Below are 25940 nucleotides of genomic sequence, written 5' to 3' on the forward strand. Positions count from 1 at the left end.
GGACTTCATTCAGGCCAGTTCAGCACCTGGACTCTTCCACTACAGAGTCATGCTGTTGTAATACGTGCAGAATGTGGTTTGACGTTGTCTTGCTGAAATATGTAAGGTATTCCTGAAGAAGTCATTGTCTGGATGGCAGCATATGTTGCTCCCAAACCTGTAGATATTGTTCAGCATTAATGTAGCCTTCACAGATGTGTAAGCTACCCATGCCATGGACTCTTGTGATCCCCGTACCATCAGGGATGCTGACTTTGAACTTTGAGCTGATAACAAGCCGGGTGGTCCCTCTCCTCTTTAGAGCGGAGGACACAGCGTCCATGATTTCCAAAAAGAATGTCAGATTTGGTCTGTTTTCCACTTCCCCTCATTCCATCTTAAATGTGCTCAGGTCCAGAGAAGTTGCAGGTGTTACTGGATCATGTGGGGTTTTTTTCTCTTCATGGTACAGCTTTAATATACATGAGGGTTTTTAGATGTGTTTACTAGCCCTTGCAGTGATTTCCACTACAGAGTCACGTCTGTTTTTAGATGCTGTTCCCCATCTTGTTGATCTATTTGCTCACGCAGTCTCTCACAAATTGGTGAACCTCTTCTCATCTTTACTTCTGAGAGACTCAGCCTCTCCAGAGTGTCCTTTTTATACTCAGTCATGTGACTAACCTGTTGATGATTAATGTAATTAGTTCAGAGAAGTTTCTCCAGGTGGGTTTTTTAAGCATCACACAGCTTTTTGAGTGTTTTGTTGTCCCTGTCCGTACATTTTGAAACATGTGGCTGGCATTAAGTATAGAATGAGCAGATATTCTTTCAAAATCAAATGTTTTAGTTTGATAATGATTTGCACCATTCAAAATATTTCCATCAACATTGTACACATCCTCTCAATTCTTTGAGACCTTGGATTGTGAAATATAAATGTGTCTTGTTTTCAAGATGACATCGTTGAGCGACAGATTGAGGAAGGCATGATAGCACCCGAGCTTCGAGAGAAGATCAGTTTTGTTCTGCTGAGAAAACATCGACACCAGACAAAGAAGCCAATCCACCGCTCACTAGCTGACATGGGAAAGTCCAGCTCGACTACCAGTGAGTATCCAGTACTTGGATTATCAAGACTGATCCTCTAGCTCTTCTATTACTCCTTGTCTGCTTCACTTATCTTTACATGATATAACAATCCTATCGGACACTGTTAGACTCCTTCATGGGTATTATAGTTTTAAGGTTGTAAATTATTTTCATGCATTATTGTCCTTCATATAGCATCTTATATGACATGCAATGAATGAAATAACACTGTTTGAGATGAAGGAGCTCAATTTCATCATAAATAATGGGTCCCACATATTCTTTCTCAGCCTCTGAAAATACATGATGCATATGTTGTGTGATTCCACTAGCGTGTCCTTTACAGAGAGTGCATGAATGTTTGATGACTTGATTAGCGCTGTAGGGTTTCCTCATCATCACATCTGGGCAGGGAACATATTGAATCATAACTAATCATCTCTGACTGCTTGGTGATAATTAATGTTTGTTTCTATGTTCCTCACCTCTGAAGCTCGTAATGTAGGGCCCAGAGGGGGACCGGCTCCAGGGCCGGCATCAGGACCACTGCCCAACTTTAACCGATCGACTGAGGATCTCAGAATGAAACAGCAGCCTGCTAACTATGGTCGCCTGCGTAAGTCTCTCATTTTATGATGTTACCTCACACACATGGGTGATGAATTCTGTCCTGTTTAGTTTGATGCTTGAAAGCCATTCATCATTTTCATATGATTTTCATTTCATTTTCATCCGCCTTGCTGGGCTTAAAAAAACTCCCAAAACTTGCTACTTAGTAGTGAGTTGTTTGGTTAGATGTTTATTAAAGAGATTATGAAAATATGATCTGTCCTTAGAAATAAGCCCTTTTCTAATCAGAGTCATAATGCCCCAAATCAAATCAACCTATTGTTAGTTAAATGTCATTATTGGGCAGATTGAATTGTTAAAGTAAGCCATCCATACCGAAAATACTGTAGTGACCAAACTTTTTCACCAACTCACAAAAGAACTTTAAAAAAAACCAAGCAAGATGTAGTAGCTGGTAACAAACAAGTACAGTACTATATAATAGCCTGGGTGCCTAGCAATCTAAGCATGTACAGAGGCTATAGTCCTGTGCCCGTATGCACGTCCAGCCATTGGAGATGAAAACGGGCTGTTTGTACTAATGGTGAAAAAAAGAGTTGCCGTTTAAGACGAAATATACGAAGACAACGGATATTTAGGCATTGATTTCGGTCTTCTACTGTGCACTCAGAAACACCACACGCATTTACCCGGTTCAAGATCTTAAAGGTGACATATCATGCAAAATGGACTTTTTAATGGTTCTCTACCTGAAATATGTGTCCCTGGCATGTCTACAAACCCCCCGAGAATGAAAAAAATCCATTCTGCCCCTGTTTTGATTTCTCCACCTTTCTGTAAATGTGTGTGAAACGAGCCGTTTCAGACTTCCGTGTTTTTGTTACGTAACAACAATATCCGGTCTGTCACGGAGTCAGAGCTCGGAGCTTGTTCAGCCCATAGACTGTATAAAATAATACTGAATCCCTCCTCTGTTTTTCATTACCTGCACACGTGTGTGCTAACAAGGAGCTTAGGAGGGAGGCATGCTAGTTGTAGGTTGTCTTAATAAACACAAAGGTCGGTTTTACTCCCCACGTCTGCAGATTTGAAGATCTAGTGGATGATTTTTATTTATCATGGATAAGTGCTAGCGCTAATTAGCATAGCCACATAGCTACATGTTCATAGATGTAGCTGTAGCTGTGTACCAAGACACACGTCGACATACTGACAAATAAAACAACAAGAAACACTAAATCTGTGACCAATCGTTCATAAAAGGTCCTGCTGCCTTTCTGGTAGAGGTCGGTTTTACTCCCCACGTCTGCAGATTTGAAGATCTAGTGGATGATTTTTATTTTTTATGGATAAGTGCTAGCGCTAGTTAGCATAGCCACATAGCTACATGTTCGTAGCTGTGTACCAAGAAACACGTCGACATACTGATAAATAAAACAACAAGAAACACTAAATCTGTGACCAATCCTTCAGAAAGGTCCTGCTACAGGCGCCTCTCCGTCAGGATCAGATTCTGGATCAGATTCAGAGGGTTGAAGTAACGTGATCTCTGAGCAGCCGTGTATATTCAGCCAACATGTAAACATTAGATCAACGTGCTGGACAGCCGATGCACATCCACTTCCTGAGGGGGCGTGGTTAGTGGGAAAACAGAGTGTTCTGAGGAGGACTGAAGAAGAGGGATTTCCAGGCATGCCAAAATCTGATTTCAAAGTGTTTTTTTGAGCATAAACTTTAAAGACATGTTTTGGGGACCTCTGAGACCAATATATATTGATGAAAAAAGCGTGATATGTCACCTTTAAGCCAAACTTTCCCTTTCTCCTTGTTTGTTATCTTTGACGATTGACTAGCTGTTTGTTCATTCTATACTCTTGTGATAAAATGTCCATTTCTCCCACTGAATTCTTTTTTTTTCCTGATCTTCTCTCAGTCACACCGCTACCGCTCGCCATGTTTATTGTTGTTTATTCGTAGCAGGCATGTGCTATTCAAATTTGTTGGTTTTCCAGGAGGTTCCCTGGACATATGACGTTTTGCACCAGCCTCACTTTCATGGCACAATTAGTTAATTGGCAATTAATTGCGGCTAACACTACGGCCAAATGGGCCTTTCCATAACGGCACTGTTACGAACCGTCAAGACTAATGGTCCCATTTGTGTGAAGGCTGGACGTGCATATGGGCCCTGGTCGCAGAGGACGCTTGTTTCGACTCAAGCCTAGAAAAATTTGCCACATGTCTTCCCTCACTCTCTACTCCCAGCATTTCCTGTCTCTCTTCATCTCTCCAATCCAATAAAAGAAAAGTACTATAACAGCTTTCAGCAAGTGGAGGGTTTGATATTTCAAAATTATTTAAATGAAACACTTTCCTTTGGATTTTCCTCGACCTTTCATCATCAGCTTGCGTTCTAAGCAAATATGTTTTTGGAACTAGTAGAACATTGAATAGTTAAAGCACTTTGCTGAAACTCTGACTTCAAAAGGTTATTGAAACTGTAGAAAATGCATTCTCAAAGTTTTTACTTAGCCTCCTAGCCAGCAAGGGTGGGTTTCACTGGCATATTCATTCTGCATTCATATTTCCATCTTAATGACTTTAGCATTGTCTGTAGATAAGGGGTGTAGTGCAAAAATAAGACCTTCTGCATGTCAACTTTTCACTGTTGAAATGTTGATTGATATATAATCAAATCAAGATATTCTCTTACTGTCTTTCTCATTGTTTTGCACTCCAGGTCACGCCCAGAGTAGAAGTATGAATGATATTGCAGACACCCCCAGCACGGACCAGGTGACTCCTCTCTATCTTTCACACATTTTAAAGCTAAAGACAGTAACACCGTTCAGTCACATGCTTAGTTAGAGCAACACATGTTTCTTGAGTGTGCATGTCACTGACACATTAAATGAAAATGTTCCTACAATGAAATGAGTCATGAACTGTGACGGCATGCAAACACAGCTCGTCTATATGCAGCTTTAAATCTGTGACACATGCTTAACCAATGAAAGGACATGCTGCTTTTGCTTGGATTAGTCTGCTGTTCTTTGAAAGACAGGTCAGGATATAACATTACTCACATTGATGATTGATGTCCAAATAATAACAAAGAGTGTGTGTGTGTGTGTGTGTGTGAGATGTGAGTTATGAGCTCTATTTTTATGCACAACAATTAGGAAAAGTACTGGCCCGTCCCGCTCCAAGTGCCCTAGTTCTAAGTGGTCGGCTGAATGTTCAAATTGTATTTACCGTCCCTCAGTAGGTTACATGTGACAGCGGACAAGTGATAGTTTAATACTCTGTGTTTCTGTGTGTGTACCATATTGTCTGTGTCAATATTGAGCTGGCACAGGGAAAAATGGATTTCATTGTCCAGTCCGCGTGCTTGGCCCTCACATGTAGCCACAGATTCGACTGTGGGTTATCGGCAAGGCCCTCACTATTGAGTGTTATTGTACTGTTGTCCTATTTCCTGCCACACCTTTACATGCAATCAGACACAGCAGGTTTGTTTGATATCACTGATATATCTGAGACTTTACTGCCAACATTTCATATTGGTTTTTTTTAAATGCTGTTTTGTTTTCTTTAATTTAATGCTCATCATTATTATATTTTGCAAACACACTGTGTGCAGATTTAATTATGACCTCCTATAATATTATGGCAGGTTAAAAAAATACTGTTAGTAACATTTGTAGGGTTGATCTGATCATTTCAGCTACAAATACTGAAAAAAATCAACACATGGAGAGCTGCAATTATTGTCATGATTTAACTGTTTTGTTAACTAAGTATTGTTTCCATAAAAGTAAAAAGAATAAATAAATAAGAATAAAAAGTAAATAGATTAATAAATAAATTAATAAATTAATGAATAAATTAATTAATTAATAAATTAATAAATGAATAAATAAAAAGAAGAAAAAAGAAAAAGGAAAAAATAACTAAACTAAACATTAAATGCGACAAGTGTTTGTTTTATTTGTGCATTTTATTCAAGAGTAACTCAAGAAAGCAACAAAACCTCCATTTCAATTTAACTGACTACATAATGTATTCATTTATTTTAGGAGGTTATTTACTGCCATTGTTTCAGATTTTAAAAATGAAAGTAAAAACATATCTGTGAACATAGAAAAGAAATTTGTGTAAAGAAATAATAGTGCAAAAAAAAGGAGGGAGGTGGGGGATAATCGAAGTCTAGGTCTTTCATGGGTACTCGACATCCCTAAACAGTAATAATGAAATATTACAGTCTCACTCAACATCTCTTCCTCCTCTTTTCTGTAGCTAAAAAATAAGTTTATGAAGAAAATCCCGAGAGACGCAGAAGCATCCAACGTCTTGGTCGGTGAAGTTGATTTCCTTACCAAACCCTTTGTGGCCTTTGTCCGCCTCGCTCAAGCTACAACTCTGGGAGGTCTGACAGAAGTCCCTGTCCCCACCAGGTAAAACTTTGCTTCTTCACTCTCACTCAACAAAGACACCATCTCAGAACATGTCTCACTTATAGTATGTCTCATCTCTGTACAGATTCCTGTTTATTCTCTTGGGACCTCAAGGAAAGGCCAAGTCCTACAACGAGATCGGCCGAGCCATAGCGACCTTAATGGTTGATGATGTAAGTGTCTGTTAAACATGATTGAAGCATCATTTTAGGTAAAGGCTATCAATTAACAAGAACATGATTTATCTTGTTACAATGTTAAGTGTGTTTTTCTTTACCTTTGATATGTTTTGATGTGAAAGTTAGGTTTTAAATGAGGGTACTACGAGGTTAAAAGATACTTGTCTCAACCCAACAATGTGTCGACACATGCCAAGACTCTCCTGTCACCACACAGTGTTTAAACGTTCTAACTCCTGTCTTGTGAGTGAAGTCTTATGAGTTAGTCATGTCCAGTTTAACATAGCCTTGATAAAACTTGCAGTACTCTGCTAACATCTGGCTTACTACTGGATCTCTTTATGCTTGCTGCAACTAATATTTCTTATCTGTACTATTATAATTTTGTACATGTCTCAGCATCTCTGTGATTTATATCTCATCCATTGTTACTATAAAGATATTCTATTTTTACAAACCTTCAAGCAAAGCCGCATAAAATAATGACACCACAATCGAAAAGAAAACAATCAAACACGAAACCACACAAAATAATAAAAATAAATAATTAAAAGAAGTCCAAAATGACAGTCAAAGTTGCCACCAGTGAGATATCTCACTTCTCTCTCATCTCTGTTAAGAGTGGCACATGTGCAGTAATACTGATGGACAAGATCCAATATGGATGGATTTATGAGTAAATATTACATGTGAATTGTAATCTTGTGCTGACAGAAGGCTTCAGGAAACGACATTATTGTATTGGTGGACACATGATTAAAGGTGCTATTGTGTTTCAATAATCTTGTAAAGTGATCAGTTAGGAGCAGGGTTTGTATCGAGATTGTGAGTCAAACATGCCATGCTATCGATGCTCCTGAATGCAGTCTTAGTTTTGTATTGCTTCTTGCCTAGGTCAGCACAACGCCAAACGTTGCTATTTTGATAGTGGATGCAAGTAGTGAAGAAACAATATGTTGATATATTTAAATAACATTACACAGATGTACACAAAATAGTTTGCTCACCAGCCAAACACACACCCAGCATCACCTAGGAAGTGTGACATTTGGTACAAAAATTTATTTCCTATTATGAATTGATAGTATTAATTGCATTCCATCTGGGGTCATCAGCTTGCTAAATCGTCCTATTCATTAAGATGAACAAAGATGAATGTTAAATTAATGTTGAAAAGTCTCCTGATGACAAAATCTAATTCAGTTTTATCACAGTGCACATTGAACTGGTTAAATCCTCTCCCCTTGTCCCTCTCTCCCCTCTCCAGCTCTTCAGCGACGTAGCATATAAGGCCAGAGATCGAGAGGACCTCATCGCAGGTATAGATGAGTTTTTGGATGAGGTGATCGTGCTTCCACCCGGAGAATGGGATCCCAAAATCCGCATTGAGCCGCCCAAGAAAGTCCCCTCAGCTGACAAAAGGTTGGAGTTTTAACCATCCGTCTCTATGGAGCCCTTTATGCTCTGAGATTCTGTTTTAAATATTCTTATAACAGTTATAGGAAGTTCATCATCCTCCAAAATGAAATTGCTTTGTCACAGACTAAGACTTAAAAGTATAATGCTTCTGAATGTAACCTTCAGATTAGAGTCTTATGCATAAGAGTTAAAGATTACAGGGATGAAGCACCTCAGAATTAGCTCTAATAACTAGCCAATAAATACATATGAGTGTGTTTGTTGATAACTTCAGTGTCTCTTTGTGTCCCTTCTTTTCTGTAGAAAGTCTGTGTTTTCCTTAAACGAGCTCGGGCAGATGAACGGTACGGCTGGAGGAGGAGGAGGCCTCGCTGAGGACGAGGAGATGCCAGTACAACATGAGCTTGGAGAGGAGCTGGCATTCACTGGACGGTGGGTAGTCAAGGCCACGGGACCTCAAGATATCTGAAGAAGGCAAAAAAAAGGATCGCAATCTAATTTAAAGCTTTAAAGGGGCATGACTGCACAGAAAAAAGTCTGCACAATAAATTACCCTTTGAACTGTTTAATAAGGGCGCGTGTTGGCACAAAGCCTTCCTCAGGGTTGCAGGTAAAAGCTGGACGTGCCCCTTGAATACAAGAAGTGATTCTCACAATTACAAAATAAAACCCTCAGGTGAAAAGTCACAAATCCAAAGGTGGGGTCAGTAACACAACCCAAACAGACCATACAAGGACATCATTTTTAAACACAAGAAAACAGAGGAAGAATCTTTGGTCCTTAAGGATAACCTTGACCAAAAGATGTTTACAATCGTAATCAGTCTCATAGAAAAAAGATTCAAACACATGGTAAATAGTACATTTTTCAAGGTACTAGCAATCAGGACATAAATATATTTAGCAGTCAATAAACACTAAGTACCAATAGAGGAAGTATACCTGGGCTCTCTATCCCTGACCTTATCCCTCAGAGCCCTAGAATAAAAAAGACCTGGACCTGACATATAACTTCTCCTCAATCACAGCCCCTGTAGAGCAAAAAAAAAAGGCTGGCATAATGTGAAATGTGAACAGTGGCACAGTGGGCAAATATTGGAGTGCAAATAGATTTCACCCCAAACTGCTTCCAAAGGAGCAAAGGGAAGAAGAGGAGATTTGGCTACCACTCTGAAGTAAATATATTCTTCCTGACTGAACTTTGGCTGGAGCTACATTTTTTATGACTTCCACTTTCAAGGTCTTTTCTGTGACATGAACCGATTCCAAACAGCTCTACAGGAGAACCCCCTCCCAGGGCTGGAAGAAGGAGGCCCTTACTAAAGATAGCTGCACCAGAAAGTCAATTTTGTTCTATCATGTATTTATCAGATCAATAATGTTTCCATTATTGAGCAAAGTTATATTGATAGATTCACCCGGCCCAACCTGCAGAAGAATGATTTACCTAGAGAAGTAAACAAAGTAATATATTGAGTTTTGAAACGTGTGTAACCTGGATGTGTTTCTGTGTATGACAGTTTCTGCGGAGGTCTCTACCTGGACATAAAAAGGAAGCTTCCATGGATACCGAGTGATTTCTACGAGGGTTTCCACATTCAGTCCATCTCTGCCGTGCTCTTCATCTACTTGGGCTGCATCACCAATGCCATCACCTTCGGAGGCCTGCTGGGAGATGCTACTGATAACTACCAGGTAAATCAGAGAGTCAGGGGGAGTGAAGAAAATAATCAATGCAGTGTTTTCCCTCTCCTTTCTCGAGTTACCCTTGGGAAAAAATAACATATTTAAGTATCCTAGTGAACTAAAGGACATTATAATAAGTATGTTTGTTGTACATTGTAATAAAACCATGATACATTTTATTAGGGTAAAAAATGCACTTTGAGCTTACTTTAAGCATAAATGTGCTAGAAATAGAAATTATTATCATTATTAGTCGTAATATTACTATTGTTGTTGTTGTCATATAAATAGTGATGATAATAATAATAATAATAATAATAACAATAATAATATTATTAATAATAATAATAATAATAATAATAATAATAATAATAATAATAATAATAATAAATATTGCATTAATATCAATGAAAAAAAAGACTCATTATTGTGCTTTATTTTACAATTTTAAAAGGGGAGTAATCAAAAATTGCACAGAAAAATATAATTTTATTACAACTACATGAAGTCTAAGAAATACAGAGTACAAACATTGCAAGCGTATTTTAAAAACACATAATTACAACTAAACATGCAAATCAAGTACACAAAAACGATAATGTTTAAACCAAGAGCCTTAAACATACTTACATACATGAAGATGCAAATCAACACTAAAATATTTCATAAACAAATCAAGCACATGCACAGTAAATTAGATGTGCAAACCAATCATGCACAATTTCACAGTAATGCTCATCAAAGCCTAACAAGCTTGCAAATATAACACTTAAGAATTAATATGCAAATGAGGCACAAAACAACTTAAATAATCTGCATATGTCATATATGTTTACATGACCTACTATATACACATATTACATGTTCACTACTTTTACTACGAGGTTGAAAATGAAATAACAAACCTAACAATGAGGAATTTCTTACTGTTGTTGTGATATCAAAACAGGTATCCATATCATTTGATTTTTTCTGGTATTTTATTGAGGACCAAAATGATGGCACCTTACACTGCAACACAGAACATGTTTCATTTTTCAGTTAAATACTATTATGCACTATCTACTGTGATTTGAAGTTTGCTTTGCTAGTTTCAATGAAACCGACAGATACAAACCTTCTGTCCCCTATTTTACAGCTGATATTTTTCATTTTCTCTTCCCACCATCTTCCCACCATCTTGATCTTAGAAACTCTTGTTTTTTCACTCTCTTTTCTACATATATAATAACCCTCCTTCTCTGTCCTCATCACTGTCCAATCTTCCCCTCAGGGTGTCATGGAGAGTTTCCTGGGAACAGCTCTGGCTGGCACTGTCTTCTGTCTCTTCAGTGGTCAGCCTCTTATCATCCTCAGCTCCACTGGACCAATCCTCATCTTTGAAAAGCTCCTGTTTGAGTTCAGCAAGTGAGATTCTCCAGAGTCAAATGTTCTAGCTGTAGACAAATATTGTTGGGTTAATGAGGAGTATTGTAGACACCTGTTGTAATGTCAGAGAGAAGATTATTTGATAAGCTCTACCCTGATACGAATGAAGAGATTTATTCAAAGTAAAGAAATGAAAACCTTTCCAATCAACAATGTCTGAGTCTAATAACCTTCCTAGCACATGTATACTGTGAGATAGAAGACTGAGTGCACTGGAGGTGTTTGTGTTGGTGCTTTACATGAATTGCTTTTCTGATGTCTCATTCCAAAGGAACAACGACATAGATTACATGGAGCTGCGTCTTTGGATCGGCATCCACTCCTGCTTGCAGTGTTTTCTCCTCGTAGCTACAGACGCCAGTTACATCATCAAGTACATGACACGCTTTACTGAGGAGGGCTTCTCCAGCCTCATCTCCTTCATCTTCATCTCTGACGCCATCAAGAAGATGGTGGGCTCCTTCAAATATTATCCAATCAACACTGACTTCAAGCCCGACTTCATCACCGCTTACAAGTGCGAATGCCTGGCACCAGACCCGAGTGAGTTCACCCCTTGACTCAGGAAAATAAAGGCGGATTATTCACCTGAAGAAATAGAAGTTGTGATATCACACCACGACTGATATTCGTCCTGATTCCCAAAGTTCATTCATTGGTCTCTTCCTTTTGAAAATGTCAGCTTTGCCAGTTATTTCTTGAACCTTGATTTCTGTAACTGATTTGTCTCTTGTTTGTTTTCGCCATGCATAAACAATTTGGCTGCCATCTCTTGCAAGTGAGTACTTCATTGTCCGTCTGCATTGGCTTCAGAGTGCTTTTTGCGAAGTCCAGAAGCTGGATTCTCATTGTGTTTTGAATTTCTGTTCTTTTCTTTCCCTTTTGTTCTTCTACCCTCTCCCTCTTCATTTGCTCAATCACTACCTCCTTGTCTCTGTCTGTCTCTCACCGATTCATTAACAGTGGCTGCAATGATCTTCAATGGTTTAGTTCCAATGCCAGATAACAGCTCTAGTGTCTCTGGGGTAAGTGCTTGTTTTGATTCACTTTATAAAAGTACTTTTTTTTGCATCTGTTTAGTTGCAGATTCCTTTTAAGCCAAATGATTAAAGGGCCAGTAACATTTCAGATATTGGGAGGGATATTAAAACCCAATGACAGCAATGCTAGAGGAGCATAGTAACTAGCTAACCAAGAAGTAGCTAGGTTTTCCTCTTTCTTTCCTTTGTTTGTCATCATCTCCTCTCTAACTCTCCTATAACTTAACATTCATGCCAACAATTTCTCAATGCTTGAGTCCACATTGTCCTCTACATCTTTTTCAAAACCCTTCACTCTTCTTCGTCCTCTTCTCCCCAACACTGCCACCCACCTAGTTGAATGTGACAGCTCTGGACTGGAGCCAGTTAAGCAAGAAGGAGTGTCTGAAGTATGGAGGCTCTCTTGTGGGAAAGTCTTGCAAGTATGTTCCAGATCTGGCTCTCATGTCCTTCATCCTCTTCTTCGGCACCTACTCCATGACAGTCTCCCTCAAGAAGTTCAAGTTCAGTCGCTACTTCCCCACAAAGGTGAGCAAATTATCGCTTTTTTTTTAATGTTAACAAGATCAAGTTGAAAAAATGCAGATTAAAACTGAGGACATCTTTTTTTTAAACACACGTAAGCCTTATAGGGAAGCACACTGTAGTCACCAACAACAACAACAACAAAAAGGAACCCCACATCTTGAAATTGACCCCTTTTGTAGTTATGTATCCTTATCATGTACATTATAGATCGGATTAGCTGATCAGTGCGATGCAGGCGGAAGAGCATGTCTGTGTTGCATCGGCAAAGTGAAGTGCTGGAAAGATTCCCAGTAGAACAAACACCTAAACCAAGATGAGTGCTTGGGTCCGAGCCTCTCAAAATTGGCTTAATTAAGTGGTGGACCCAGCCCCATCTGCAGGAAGCTGTAGCCTAGCCTAGCGTGCTGCTTCTCCGGGCAGTTTCTCATTTAAGGGGCCAAGCTGAGCAACATCGGTTGTGGCTAATACAATTCTTTATGACATACAAATCATATGACCCCACAAAAACCTGAAATATCCCTTTAAGTCCCATCTCAGTGGGGCTCCAATGGCGTCCAATCTGATTAGTTATTTGATCAAAAAAACACATTGTTTATTTCTCTCTGTTGACTCTTTTCTTTTTGTCTCTGTATCTGGCACCAGTTGAGGAAACTCATCAGTGACTTCTCTATCTTCATGTCAATCATGACATTTGTTGGGCTTGATATGCTGATAGGACTGAAGACTCCAAAGTTAATTGTCCCAACAGAATTCAAGGTGAGTCATTCCCAAACTGTAGTTTTATTTAGGTTGGAGTAGCTACATGATCTATATTCTTTACTGGAGCCTGGAGCCAGGAGGTATTTAGCACAAACTAAATCTATTAAATCAGATGGAAGAATCAATCAATCAATCAATCAATCAATCAATCAATCAATCAATCAATCAATCAATCAAGCTCTATTTATAGAGCACCTTTCACACAAATCAAATGCAATTCAAAGTGCCTTCAGCGATTCAAAAATCAAAAATGTCATGGCTAAACATAAAATAGAAATGGATTTAGATTTAGAGTCTGATGCATAACAATTGCAATAAAATTTATATAAATAAACAACAAAGATAAATAGTTAATAAATAAGTAAATACAAGATAAAACATTAAGACAGTGCACTGTTGAGCACCCTCCATTGTCCAAAGTCAGGATGGCTGAGGTGCTTGGTGATCTTCCCAAGGTGAAAGGGAGAAACCTGGGTGGGTGCCAGGGGCTGGTTATAAAAGGCTGGCATGTGCAGAGTAGCTGATTGGTCTGTCCTCTGACAAACACGGTGAAACATCAGGGGACCTTCCCATAGCAAAATATCGAGTGAGGTTTTAGAGAGCTCTGACTTTTTGGCTCAATAGACCCAGTTTACTCTGTAATCAAAGCTTCCAGGTAAAACCCCCATGACAGCGATACAAGATGAGCTGTTTCCCCCCTGCTTCTTTCACAACACCACACAGAGGGGGGAGATGTTTAGAGTTGTATCTTTTTTTTTTGTCTCACTGTATCCAAAGATAAAACGGGTGAAATGTCTGTTGAATTGTATTTTCATGATTTTATTTTCCCTTCAAAGTTAGTGTTATACCATTAAATCGATGGGATCAGGCATTCATGGAATAATTTGGCTTCTTGTTTCACTACAGCCAACTCGGCCAGATCGTGGCTGGCTGGTGATGCCGTTTGGTAAGAACCCATGGTGGGTTTATGTCGCAAGCTTTGTCCCAGCTCTACTTGTTACCATCCTCATCTTCATGGACCAGCAGATCAGCGCTGTCATCGTCAACCGCAAGGAGAACAAACTAAAGGTAGGTTTTCTACATTTTCACACTATTTACATTGAATAAAAAAATGTATAATGATGAAAAATCTAATTAATACATCAAATAAACATATTTTTTGTATCTTTATTTTCAATCATGACTATTATCCAAGCCTAATGCGATCATGTTGTTTTGTTAAAGTTAACTCTCTCTGGTTCTCCTGGCAGAAAGGTTGTGGCTACCATCTTGATCTCTTCTGGGTGGGCGTCTTAATGGCTGCCTGCTCCTTCTTGGGCCTGCCCTGGTATGTGGCTGCCACTGTCATCTCCATCGCTCATATAGACTCACTGAAGATGGAGAGTGAGTCGAGTGCTCCAGGAGAACAGCCTCAGTTCCTTGGGGTCAGGTTGGTCCACAAATAAATGAAAACATAGTAAACAGAAATGTAAAAGGAAATTAGCTCAGGTAGTGTACTCTGTTGTTGAGATAGACAGGAGCTTTGTTTAATTGATTTTACAGTGTATGTTATTTTTTATCAATTTTCAAAACATAGAGAACAAAGGATGACAGGCCTCTTGGTGTTCGCTTTGACTGGGGTTTCCATCTTCCTCGCTCCAGTACTGAAGGTAGGAAGCACAGCATGAACAACTTATAGCTTTGTTGTGATCAGGGTTGTAATGGAGGGCAACCAGGGCGGTTATTAGCCTCAGAGACTTCACCTTTATGATCAAATTCATGGACTGTACCACCATGACATGGTGTGACATTATACAGTTATAGTAATAATAACAATATATATGTTATTGATAGGTGCCTTTCAGAACACTCTAGGATTTATCAAATTAATAGGAAAAGATACAGAGTTGTGCCAAGGACTCCTGTGATCAAAGTGGAAATGAAAGTTTACAAAGATGTGTTTTGAGACAGGATTTGAAAATGGAAAAGAGAGTCAATGTGATGGATGTCTGGTGGGAGAGAGTTCCAGAGGCGAAGGCTGAAGGATCTAGATCCTATCGTAGTCAAGCAGGCAGGTGGTGTAGTGAGGCGAATGGAAGAAAAAAACCTGAGGGGATATAAAAGATCATAAAGAATATAAAGGTCTAAATGTGAACGATAAAGTACAAACGCTATCAACATAAATTAATGATTTTTTCTATAAGGAGGAATCTTTTTACTCTTGATGACATTGACTTTATTTATAGATGTACAACCAGTCTCCACCTTTCCTCTACGTAGAATTGTGAATCCAAAATATCAATGCCATTACCAGCCAGGGTCTGCACCATACAAATTGTCTGGTGGAGCTTTAGTATTGATGCCTGACCCCTTCTGCTAACAAAAACATGTTTCACTTACGGACAACACAGCAAATATCTAGAGCAGAGAATCGAAGGCCATATCTCCTTTACTCTAATGCGAATGCTAAGTCCATACAGGAACTAGGTGAGCTCCAGGAACAGGATAAATCATCAGACTGGGAACAGTAGTTTGGTTTTATAGCTTGACTTGTGCTCCATCTGCTTACATTAAGGGGGTGGGCTAAGACCTGTATTGAAGCCATAACATCAGGGAGGGATTAATGTGTTTTGACTTCACTTTTGGGAACTGTTGTGTTGTTCATCTTTCAATAAAATCAGGGCAACTTTTATTGCTTCCACCCCTCACCTTACCGCCAATCTCATGTTTATATTGAGCAACTAAACTCATCAAATGCTTCAAAATAAAACTCACTTATTTCTTGAAAATGCAAAAGTAACACACTTGTAAGCCAAACTAAATTTGCTTCATCATTTAACAAGGCTGCACGTGTTACATAGCTGTGTCATGCAAGTTTCACCAGTATTGAATCATAGACTGTATAAAATATGGGCGTAGTATCCGTGACGTCACCCATCTGTTTCTGAAGCTGTGTTTTGAGGCCAATCGGCGCCGGGAGCCATATTGCTGCTGTCAAGCGATTGTGACATAAGGAGGCGGGCTTTGAGCCTCCTAGCTAATAGCTTCAGAGTTCCCGTCTGTCAATCAAGTCAGCTGTGCCTCTTGTAAGACTCGTAATCTCAATATCTTCGAAATTGCAGTGTTAGGAAAAAATTAACCCCCCCATACAGTGTGTGCCGATCAAGAAATGAGCTTTCCAGTGTACACTCGTCTTTTGTACCAGACTGTAAACATGTTTATTTCTGCTGTAAAGATCGGCTTTTTTGAGTTGCAGTTTTTAGCACTTTTGGACTTGGACTCATATTTTTAGACACATGGTTGCCGCTTGTGTTGAATGCATGAACTACACAGATTACTTTGCAAACTCCAAAGCAGTCTCCACAGTACTCGTTTTAATGCACCAGAGCTAATTCACAATGCAAACACTTGTTCTTCACTTTGATGCAGAGTAACAAGTTAGCTCTCATTCCTCCTTTTCAGAGTATTTAGCAAGGTTAGCGGCATGTGCATCCTTGTTAAACTATAGAAGAGGAGTTGGTAACTGTCCATTTGTACAGTTACTTCTGAGAGCAGCATTTTTAGCCTTTTAGAAATGCAATCATGAGACAAAAGCTGACTTTACATTCAAAGCTTTGCCATGTTTTGAATTGTTTGAACAGTGATCAAACCCATGTTTTCTGCTCTTCTGCTTGTAGTATATCCCCATGCCTGTCCTGTACGGCGTCTTCCTCTATATGGGTGTAGCCTCCCTCAGTGGCATCCAGGTAAGTTGAGCACCAACAATAGCTGTTGTTGACTGTACTAGTTCTGAGTTATTGAAGCGTGATGGCTCGTGTGTCACCTTTTTGAAGATAGGTGTGAAGCTGCTGCTCTGTAAATGATCTGTTAGATATGTTACCTGTTATCTTTAAAGTTGACAGAGACGACTGACTAACATAAACACAGAGTTTTTGAGATGTTTCTAGCTCCCAGACCAGGTACTACATCCTGGGCTGAACATGTTAATTGAAGCAGTGAATGATTTCTGAATGAATCAGTACGTTTCTTGATCACCAGGTTTCTGGATTAAAATAATAAATAATAAACCTTCAGTGTTGGAAAAAGCTTTGAGTAAACATTGTTCTTAACTTTTTTTCCTTCTCTTTTATTTGCCTCCTCATCACATCATCATCCACAGTTCTGGGACAGGATTAAGTTGTACATGATGCCATCCAAGCATCAGCCCGACTTCTCTTACCTCCGCCATGTTCCTCTGAGGAGAGTTCACCTATTCACACTTGTCCAGATCATATGTCTAGCTGTCCTCTGGGTCCTGAAATCCACCTTCTTGGCCATCATATTCCCTGTAATGGTATGTTGGAGTGTTTGTGAGTGTTTGTATGTATCTATTATTCTATTTCGTTTATGTCAAACATGGTTTAATTCCAGCTCAACACATGCTGACTGTTTAATCTCTTTAATAACTGTTCTCAGGCTGATCTTTTCTTTATTATTCAACTCTGGTGATGTTAAGTTTCAATGAAGTCACTGGAGTGTCAAATCAGTGAGAAATATTCGATAAGAGGACTGTCTGTCAGTTAAGACTTCCATAAAGGCTGCTCTCATGCATTCATCTCGCTACTCCAAATTCCCCCCTCTCTCCTTGATCCTCTCTCCTCTGAGCAGCATTAAGAGCTTTGGGATGCTCTTTGATATGGTGGACCCAAAACTTCTTATGGTTTGACCCAGGGCCCAGGACGCATTATTTAAGAGCTCTGTGATGAAGGGAAGGTGTGCTCACACTTCATGTTGTGTTCAAAACATACAAATTTAGAGCCATTTTGAATGTTCTTTCTCTTATGAAGACACCATATAGCGACAACAAGCTCTGCAGCTGCTCCAGTGAATGTGAACAATATGATAGGTCCCATGTCAATTAAAGAATTAAAGATTAAACATGGTGGCAGCAAAGATTATCCGATTTCTCCATTGTTATCAGGGAGAGGTTGATATTTTCTAGGCCTCTGAAAAATGACTTTGGAACAAGGCCTGCCTGTCAGTCTATCTCTGTGTGAAACCCTTCAGATCCTGGGCCTGATGGTTGTCCGAAAGATGCTGGACATGGTCTTTTCCCAGCATGACTTAGCCTGGCTCGACGACCTCCTGCCTGAGAAGGAGAAGAAGAAGGATGACGATAAAAAGAAGGGGAAGGAGAAGGAGAAGAAGAAGGCAAAAACAAATGACAGTGAGGAAGAGGTGAGAAACTCGAGCCTCTACTGCCCCCTGAAGGTTTGATTGATCATTACTAAAGTTTTTAATGATTCACATCAATCTGAGAGGTATGCATAGTTTACTTTACATACTTTTTATTCAGTCATTAATGTGGTCTTTTCTTTTTGAGGTGCAATTCACCTTATCTTTTCTCTACCTTATCTCATCTTATCTTTGTGATCTGTGTTGTTATTATGTGCCTGTGTTCACATGTGTGTGTTTGTGTGTGTGCGTTCACTTGCAGGACAAGAGCCACAACTACTCAAACCACTCACCAAGTTCAGAGTCAGACTTGGATCGCAGGTACTGTGTCCTCAAACTGCACATCCCCTACAAAGATCTTGTCTATCCTGATGTTGTACAGACTCAGTGGGGAGCATACTGCCAGCCTGCTGCCACACAGGGTGCTCTTTAGCACACACAGAAACAGATGCACAGTGAGAGACAAACACACACACAGCGAGACATGGATAAAATGATGGTTCTGTGTGGATTAGATTTTTTTATTGTGATGCTTTGACAAACAAAAAATACTTTGAATTCAGCATCAGCATGTGGTCCAAACACAGCGCTCCAAATTACTTTATGTTAGCCTTGAACATATGAACTACAGTTGATTTTCCTGGGGACTATTGCTTTAAAAATACAGTTAAATAGATCACATTGATGTGGATGCCAGTTTAAGTTTTATTTGATCAACAAAACATTTTATCCGCTATAGGAAAAATGTGATTCAATCATTAAGGATTATGTTTTGTAATCAACCAAGATGACTGTCACTAGTTTGTAATCCAGTATTTAACCGACTGGTGCATTTCACATACAGATGATAAGTGATGTCTACAAAATCCTCTCATGCCAAACAACTAATTGATCTAGAAGCCAGAATCAGGTATTCAAACCTGCCTACGCCTTACCTCTGATCACATGTGTCGTTACTGTGACAGATTCACGTATGTTGATAACTGTCAGTTAAATTGTGACCCTGGTACTCAAAGTAAATGTTAAAGTCTCTAGATATGCAAGAGGACTTACCCCAACAGGGAATTTGACATTGACAGACACAACACCATGTGGCCCGCACAGACTCATGGATTAACACTGAGTGGAACAGGTGGTCTTGACGTAGATATAGAGCATGTTACTGGGTGGAGACATTCTTCACTTGGAGAACTTTGGTTGAACAGGAAGCCAAGTGTTCATATTGAGACTATCTCTTCACCCTGTAATGTTTCATATGTACGGCGACCCTGTATGAAATACCATGAGGTACCAAGTGGGGATTGGCACGGTATATTACTCTTCTCCTCCGGCTTTTTAAAAATAGATTTACCAATGGCCCTGATAGGCTGGTGGTCCGAAAGTAAGGTTGAGCCAGCATTTTCAATATGTGTTCTGTTGATGATAGACTACAAAGCTCGGCTTCAAAAAACAATGGATGACATCACTGAGACGATATCCATGTTTTATTCAGTCTGTGGATGTAACACAGATAGGGCTTATTTCTAGCTGATCCACAGGGCTTAACTTTTATTTAGTCCTAACTTTCAGCCCTAAGTTAGGTGTCAAGTTATACCTAAGCGTACACCCAGCTGGTGCACTCTGCCCCTGAGCAAAAAAGCCACCTACAGAATCTGCATTTGCCTAGGCCCTAGATGGAGCTCAAGTATTGCAGGCCCTGGCAGAGGAAATTCAGGCCTGAAATGAAGGCTGTTCAGACGGCCTCACCAACACTAAGCTATCTGGCTGAAATCGGACACTTCCCCGGGTGGCGACTGGGGATCCACCGGCAAAGGGGAACAGAAGCCTCATTTATCCAGCAGAATTGCCCAGCCCTCTAACCCCAAAGGAGGTGCTGGTAGCAACATTCAGGCCCACAGTCTGGCCTTTACTCAGAATGCCCTGGCAAACCTGCAGCTCCACCCAGACTCTCTACAGTAGGATTGGGAGGAGACCTAACAGGGTGAAAGGCATACAATGGCCTCTCTGCCACTGGTGTCCCGTGGCATCAATGCCATGTGAGATGGAAAAGTACAGAGGGCAGTGAGCTGTCTCCCTGGAGCCAAACTCATTTACCACTGCTCTGCCAAACAACAAACTCCACCCTTAAAGAGTCGTACCAACCCTTGGGGAATTAATCATGTCTGCTACCAGGTGGAATATGTGAATCCATGTGCACCTGGGTCTTGAATACCTGTTCATGGTCAACATTGTTGTGAGCCTGAAAAGAAAATCATGTCAGCTGCCCTGCAGGGGTCAGTCCCCATACATATAGAATATGGAACCGGACAGTCTCAATAGGATAGATGAATTTGGAATTGATCACACAGGTTTCAGATAAACTAAAGTTAGTGAAGTAGTACAATTCAGGGTATCTGGCACATAATAATAAAAGCATCACTTGCATCTATTATAATTGGACATTTACAATCTCAATCAATTTACATCTTTAGAGGAGACAGTAGAATCAGAGTTCTATTTTTAGCCATATTGTTTCATGGCATAGTAAGATCTATAGTCATAGTGAAAACTCTTATTTGTGTTCTGTATTTTAGTTTATGGTAATGATAGTAAACTATTTCGTAACCTTGTTATAAACTGTTTTATATGGATGCCAGATATTGGAATTTTGCCAGTGTCTGATATGATAACACATTATTTCAGCTGTTGCAGATATCTATATATCTGTAGACCTCTCTAACCTGATTTCAGATATTATTAAGTCTCTCTTGTTCTGGAATAGAATGTTATAGTAGACTCTTTATCTATGAGAGCCCACATGAAGGTGCAGGCATAGTCCAGTCAGCATAATTACAGGGTCACATTACTGGCAATGGCAGAAAAGTTCATCTTTGGCTTCTACTACTATTACTACAACAACTACTACCACAACAACTACTACAGCTACTATTACAACTACTACTGTTATTAAACTACTAATCATTTTACTACAACTACTACTATTACTATTACTATTACTACTACCACTATTACTACTACTACTACTACTACTACTACTACTACTACTACTACTACAACTACTACTAATACTACTATTACTACTACTACTAATACTACTACTACTACTAATAATACTACTACTACTACTACTAATACTACTACTACTACTAATACTACTACTACTACTACTACTACTACAACTACTACTAATACTACTCCTACAACTACTACTAATACTACTATTACTACTACTACTATGACTACTACTGCTGCTATCACCACCACTACTACTACTACTACTATGACTATTACAACTACTACTACTAGTTCAACCCCCCTACTACTCCTAATACTACTACACTATTATAACTACTACTACTAGTTCAACCCCCCTACGACTCCTAATACTACCACACTATTATAACTATTACTATTACTACTGTTACTACTGTGACTACAAATTACTTTTACTAATATTAGTACTACTATTATTACTACTTCAACTATTAGTACTACTATTACTTCTAATACTACTTGTATTCCTATCTACTACTACACTTCTGCTACTATCCCTACAACTACAATTATTATTATTACTACTAAAACTACTATTACTATTTATACTACTACTATAACTAATGCTTCTACTTCTAATACTAATACTACTACTACTACTACTTCTACAACTTCTACTACTACTTCTACTACTACTACTACTATTACTACAATTACTACTTCCACTACTACACCACACTTCTACTATTACTACTACTACTTCTTATGCTAATATTACTGCTACAACTATTATTACTTCCACAACAACTTCTACTATAACTACTACTACTTCTATTAATACTATTACTATTACTTATATTACTTCCACTACTCTTACTACTACTTCTACTACTACTACTACTACTACTACTACTACTACTACTACTATTACTACTACTATTAAACTATTATTACGACTACTATTACTACTACTAAACTATTACTAATACTACTATTACTACCACTACTACTACTACTATTACTATAACTACTATTAAGACTACAGCTACTACTACTACTGTTACCACTGACTACTATTACTACTACTAACAATAAAAATAATGATAATAATTATAATAATAACATTTAAAATAATTATAATCATCATTTCAAAAATCTAATAATAACTAATACAAAATAATAAGTATAAATTGAACACAGTTTCCGTTTTCAGAGTGGACATGTTCATCCTGCACACTGATTGTATGAATACATAAAATACCAGACCAGTTTTTTCATGGTAATGTTCAGATCTCTCTCCTCTCCATGCACTTTAAGGCAATGCAGATCATTGTTTTGTTATTACTGTTAATCATCCTGCACTCTATCTGCCATGCAGTATATGAGTGAAGCATCTTTTTACAAAAACAGCGTATTCCTCTTTATTGATTAATGTTAGTTTGTGACTATAAAGATGACCTGAAATGCATGATGTTTAGTCTGCTCCGTATTAAGCTCCTTGATCAGGGACTTCTAACATATGAAAAAATTGATGTGTGGTATATTTAGTCTGATGTATATGTGGTTCATGAAGTGGATTTATGAACAGGCAGTTTGTATTCAACTGTATCATCATCCACATGCAACAAGCATCATTGTTTTGGTTGTTTCTTTTTCTTCATATGCTGATTTTCCTCAGCAGATCCATCTGTGATGCTCATACCTGCTCTTGAAATGTCACTCACCTGCACTGAACACGCTTGCATTGAAATTGCAGCTGATATGGTTGTTCATATACTCTGTTTGACTGTGCTTTTTAATGAGGGGTTATGGGGCAGTGGTAGGGTGGGGGAGGTGGGAAGGGCGTTGAAAATTAAAACTGCACATCAATTCTGCATTGCTTGAAAGAGGCATGGTTAGGAATTGGTTATCTAACTCATTACTGATTCACATGAATTTGTTTCATATTTGTACCATGATTTGTGAGCTATAAAGTATGTATGGCAGCAGGATTTGTCTATAAAATAAAATGTAGTCATTAATGTATATCGTAGGCTGTTTTTTTTCATTGTAGCTTTAGTATAGGTAGATTCTTAACAAAAGTCTCTTAAGCCATCTTTTTTATGCTGTTAAAACAAACACAGGATTATTTGGCATAAGAAATAATTAGACCTCCTGCTCCACTACTGAGATACTATCAGATAAGGTTTTAAAGTCTTTGCTCTCCCTTGTCCTGTCATTTTTTTCTGTTGGGCTAAAGATTTGCAAAGGGCTGCACAACATGTAATTAATGTTCATGACATAAAACCTTCCCAGCCTCAGAGTATCCCAAGGTTCACTTAAAGACATCGTGGCCACAGTGAAACACTACAGCAGCTCATGTCAGACCCTCTTGTCGAGCTCATCACTGAATGAGCTGCTGCTGTGAACAACAAGCCATGATGATGTCCCATGATTGAGCTCCTTCCCCCTTACCCAGCCTCTCCTCCCTCAACCCCTCAGTGTCTCTACCTGTGGGAGTGTATTGTAACTGGAGCTTGCCCTTCCTTAGCATCACCCTCCACCTGAAGATCTCCTGCCCGTCGTCTCCTGCTGTGCCGATGGGCCGAGGGATGGCCTGTCCCGTGCCCCAGGTCAAGATCGAGATGGAGTCAGACTATGACTCAGACATCGACCACCACCGCCCTCGGGACATGAGCAGCGAGACCACGCTATAGAGCCGAACCTCAACATCTTGTTGACTGAATAACGCACAGCTAGGAGGGAGCAAACTGCTTGAGACAGCTACTGCTGACCCACATACATGTCAAGGTTGCACCGGCTGACGGCTGACAACAGACTGGTTGAAATGGGAATGATCGAATCAATGGAACCGGAGACGTTTAAGTTTTAGCTGCAATGTGCTTTTAAATTTGTGCATTTATGGAAATATTTATATTTTAATCGTATAAAAAATATTAAATGTATTTATTTGAATGATGTAAATAGACACAACGTGAGTGTACAAATCTAAATATGTGCCGTGTAATATATCTTTTTAAGTGAAAATATTTACCTTCATAAAAACTATCTTTGTATTGATACTGTGCTGGTATTTCCTCCAATTGAACTCAAAATATGTACAATGCCAAAACATAATATACCATGATACTACCCGTGCCTGTGTGCGCAGAGGCTGGAAATGTAACAAAGAACAACAAGAAAAAACGTGATTGATTTAGCACCTATTTACCATTAGGTTGTACAAAGCCATGCCCACCAGCGTATGTACTCTAAGTGCTCACATATTCGTGATTTGGTGTTTGTTTGAGTAAGCTATAGCGAGCCTCTAGTCTGGGAGAATTTCTCCTCTTCCTGTTAACCTACATTTAAACTCTCTCTCACAGCGGCACAGTAACCTGGAGCAAAAAGAAACAACCAAAGGTGCTGATGTTCTGATGTTGCATACAGGTTCATTTATGTTCTTTGACTTTGTCTGCATGGAATAAAAAATAACTTCCACCAAAACCAAAAAAAGGAAATGCACACAAGAAGTATGTTCATGAACTGTCAGAGAAAAAACATGTTATTAAAAATTAAAATGAAAACTGTGGCCTGTCTTGTTGAACGTGGATTTTTTTTTTTTTACCTCAAATTTACCCTCACAGAAAATTTAGCTGGGCAAATCCAAACATGTTTCATAAAAATGAACACAAATATGTGGTCACATTACATCTTTAATGATCTGGGTCTGCTGAAAAGAAGACTGAAATGATTGTGTTTGAATCCAGTGCTGCATGTGAGGCCCCGATATTGGACCTGGACTCCCTGCAACCTTACTTGAAACCCACAGTAACCAATCTTGGTGTCATAATGGACAGTGATTTTATATTAGATAAGCAGATCAATTCTGTAGTCCGATCTCAGAATCCGAAATCAGTTTTATCTTTTAATGATTTTTATAAAGTTTTACATGCTTCTATTTCAACTCATCTGGACTACTGTAACGCACTATATGTAGGCGTTAACCAGACCTCCCTGTCACAGCTACAGTTAGTCCAAAATGCTGCTGCTCAACTTTTAACTGGTACCCCTAAGTTAGGGCACATTGCGTCCATCCTTGCCTCCCTCCACTGGCTCCCTGTTCATTTCAGGATTCATTTTAAGCTTCTAACTGAAGCGCTTATAACATTTGAAGATTGTAATACACTACCAAATACAATACCTCAAATGAGTAAGTAAAAGAACTGTCCAGCTAGCTGTTGATTTCAATAGGCGATATCAGAGACACTACAGATGCACAACTTCATTATGTTATTTAGATATATTGAAGGTGTTCAGTGGATTTTAACTATTATCAAATAATGGCTTTCATCGCTTTTATTTAATATTTTTCACCAGATGTAATGAAAACCTTTTAAAGCTTTCCCCCTCACACAACATTTGCTAAGACGAAGTTTTGAACATCCCAGATCTCAAATGATTCATTGTCCTCTGAGCTAGCTGAAGGTGTTACGTAGTGCTAACATTCACACTGAAGGCAGGTATTCCAACACTTGCTAACTAACTCTACAATTTTTGCTTGTTTTTTTTTCCCATCATCTTTGCACTTAGTTTGCCAGAGGACTCAGTAGTTAGACCACAGCCATGAGAAGAGA

The 25940-nt window shown here is 39.0% G+C and overlaps 1 protein-coding gene across 1 annotated transcript in view; it reads left to right on the forward strand.

The window, feature by feature from the left end:
* The window catches only part of slc4a5a (solute carrier family 4 member 5a), a 31879-nt gene extending 6984 nt beyond the window's left edge, over positions 1–24895 (forward strand). Inside the window, exons 4-24 of the mRNA XM_034692544.1 lie at positions 937–1089; positions 1565–1687; positions 4382–4437; positions 5941–6098; positions 6184–6271; positions 7545–7699; positions 8000–8128; positions 9217–9391; positions 10656–10789; positions 11082–11365; positions 11936–11950; positions 12185–12378; positions 13021–13134; positions 14044–14205; positions 14388–14566; positions 14714–14786; positions 16794–16862; positions 17276–17449; positions 18163–18333; positions 18593–18651; positions 23855–24895. Of these exons, the coding sequence (XP_034548435.1) occupies positions 937–1089; positions 1565–1687; positions 4382–4437; positions 5941–6098; positions 6184–6271; positions 7545–7699; positions 8000–8128; positions 9217–9391; positions 10656–10789; positions 11082–11365; positions 11936–11950; positions 12185–12378; positions 13021–13134; positions 14044–14205; positions 14388–14566; positions 14714–14786; positions 16794–16862; positions 17276–17449; positions 18163–18333; positions 18593–18651; positions 23855–24020 (2831 nt within the window). The 3' untranslated portion in view covers positions 24021–24895. The remainder of the gene's footprint in view (positions 1–936; positions 1090–1564; positions 1688–4381; positions 4438–5940; positions 6099–6183; positions 6272–7544; positions 7700–7999; positions 8129–9216; positions 9392–10655; positions 10790–11081; positions 11366–11935; positions 11951–12184; positions 12379–13020; positions 13135–14043; positions 14206–14387; positions 14567–14713; positions 14787–16793; positions 16863–17275; positions 17450–18162; positions 18334–18592; positions 18652–23854) is intronic.
* Positions 24896–25940: the final 1045 nt, after the last annotated feature.

This window comes from Notolabrus celidotus, chromosome 9 (genome assembly GCF_009762535.1).
Source record: "Notolabrus celidotus isolate fNotCel1 chromosome 9, fNotCel1.pri, whole genome shotgun sequence".
In the NCBI taxonomy this organism is placed as follows: domain Eukaryota; kingdom Metazoa; phylum Chordata; class Actinopteri; order Labriformes; family Labridae; genus Notolabrus; species Notolabrus celidotus.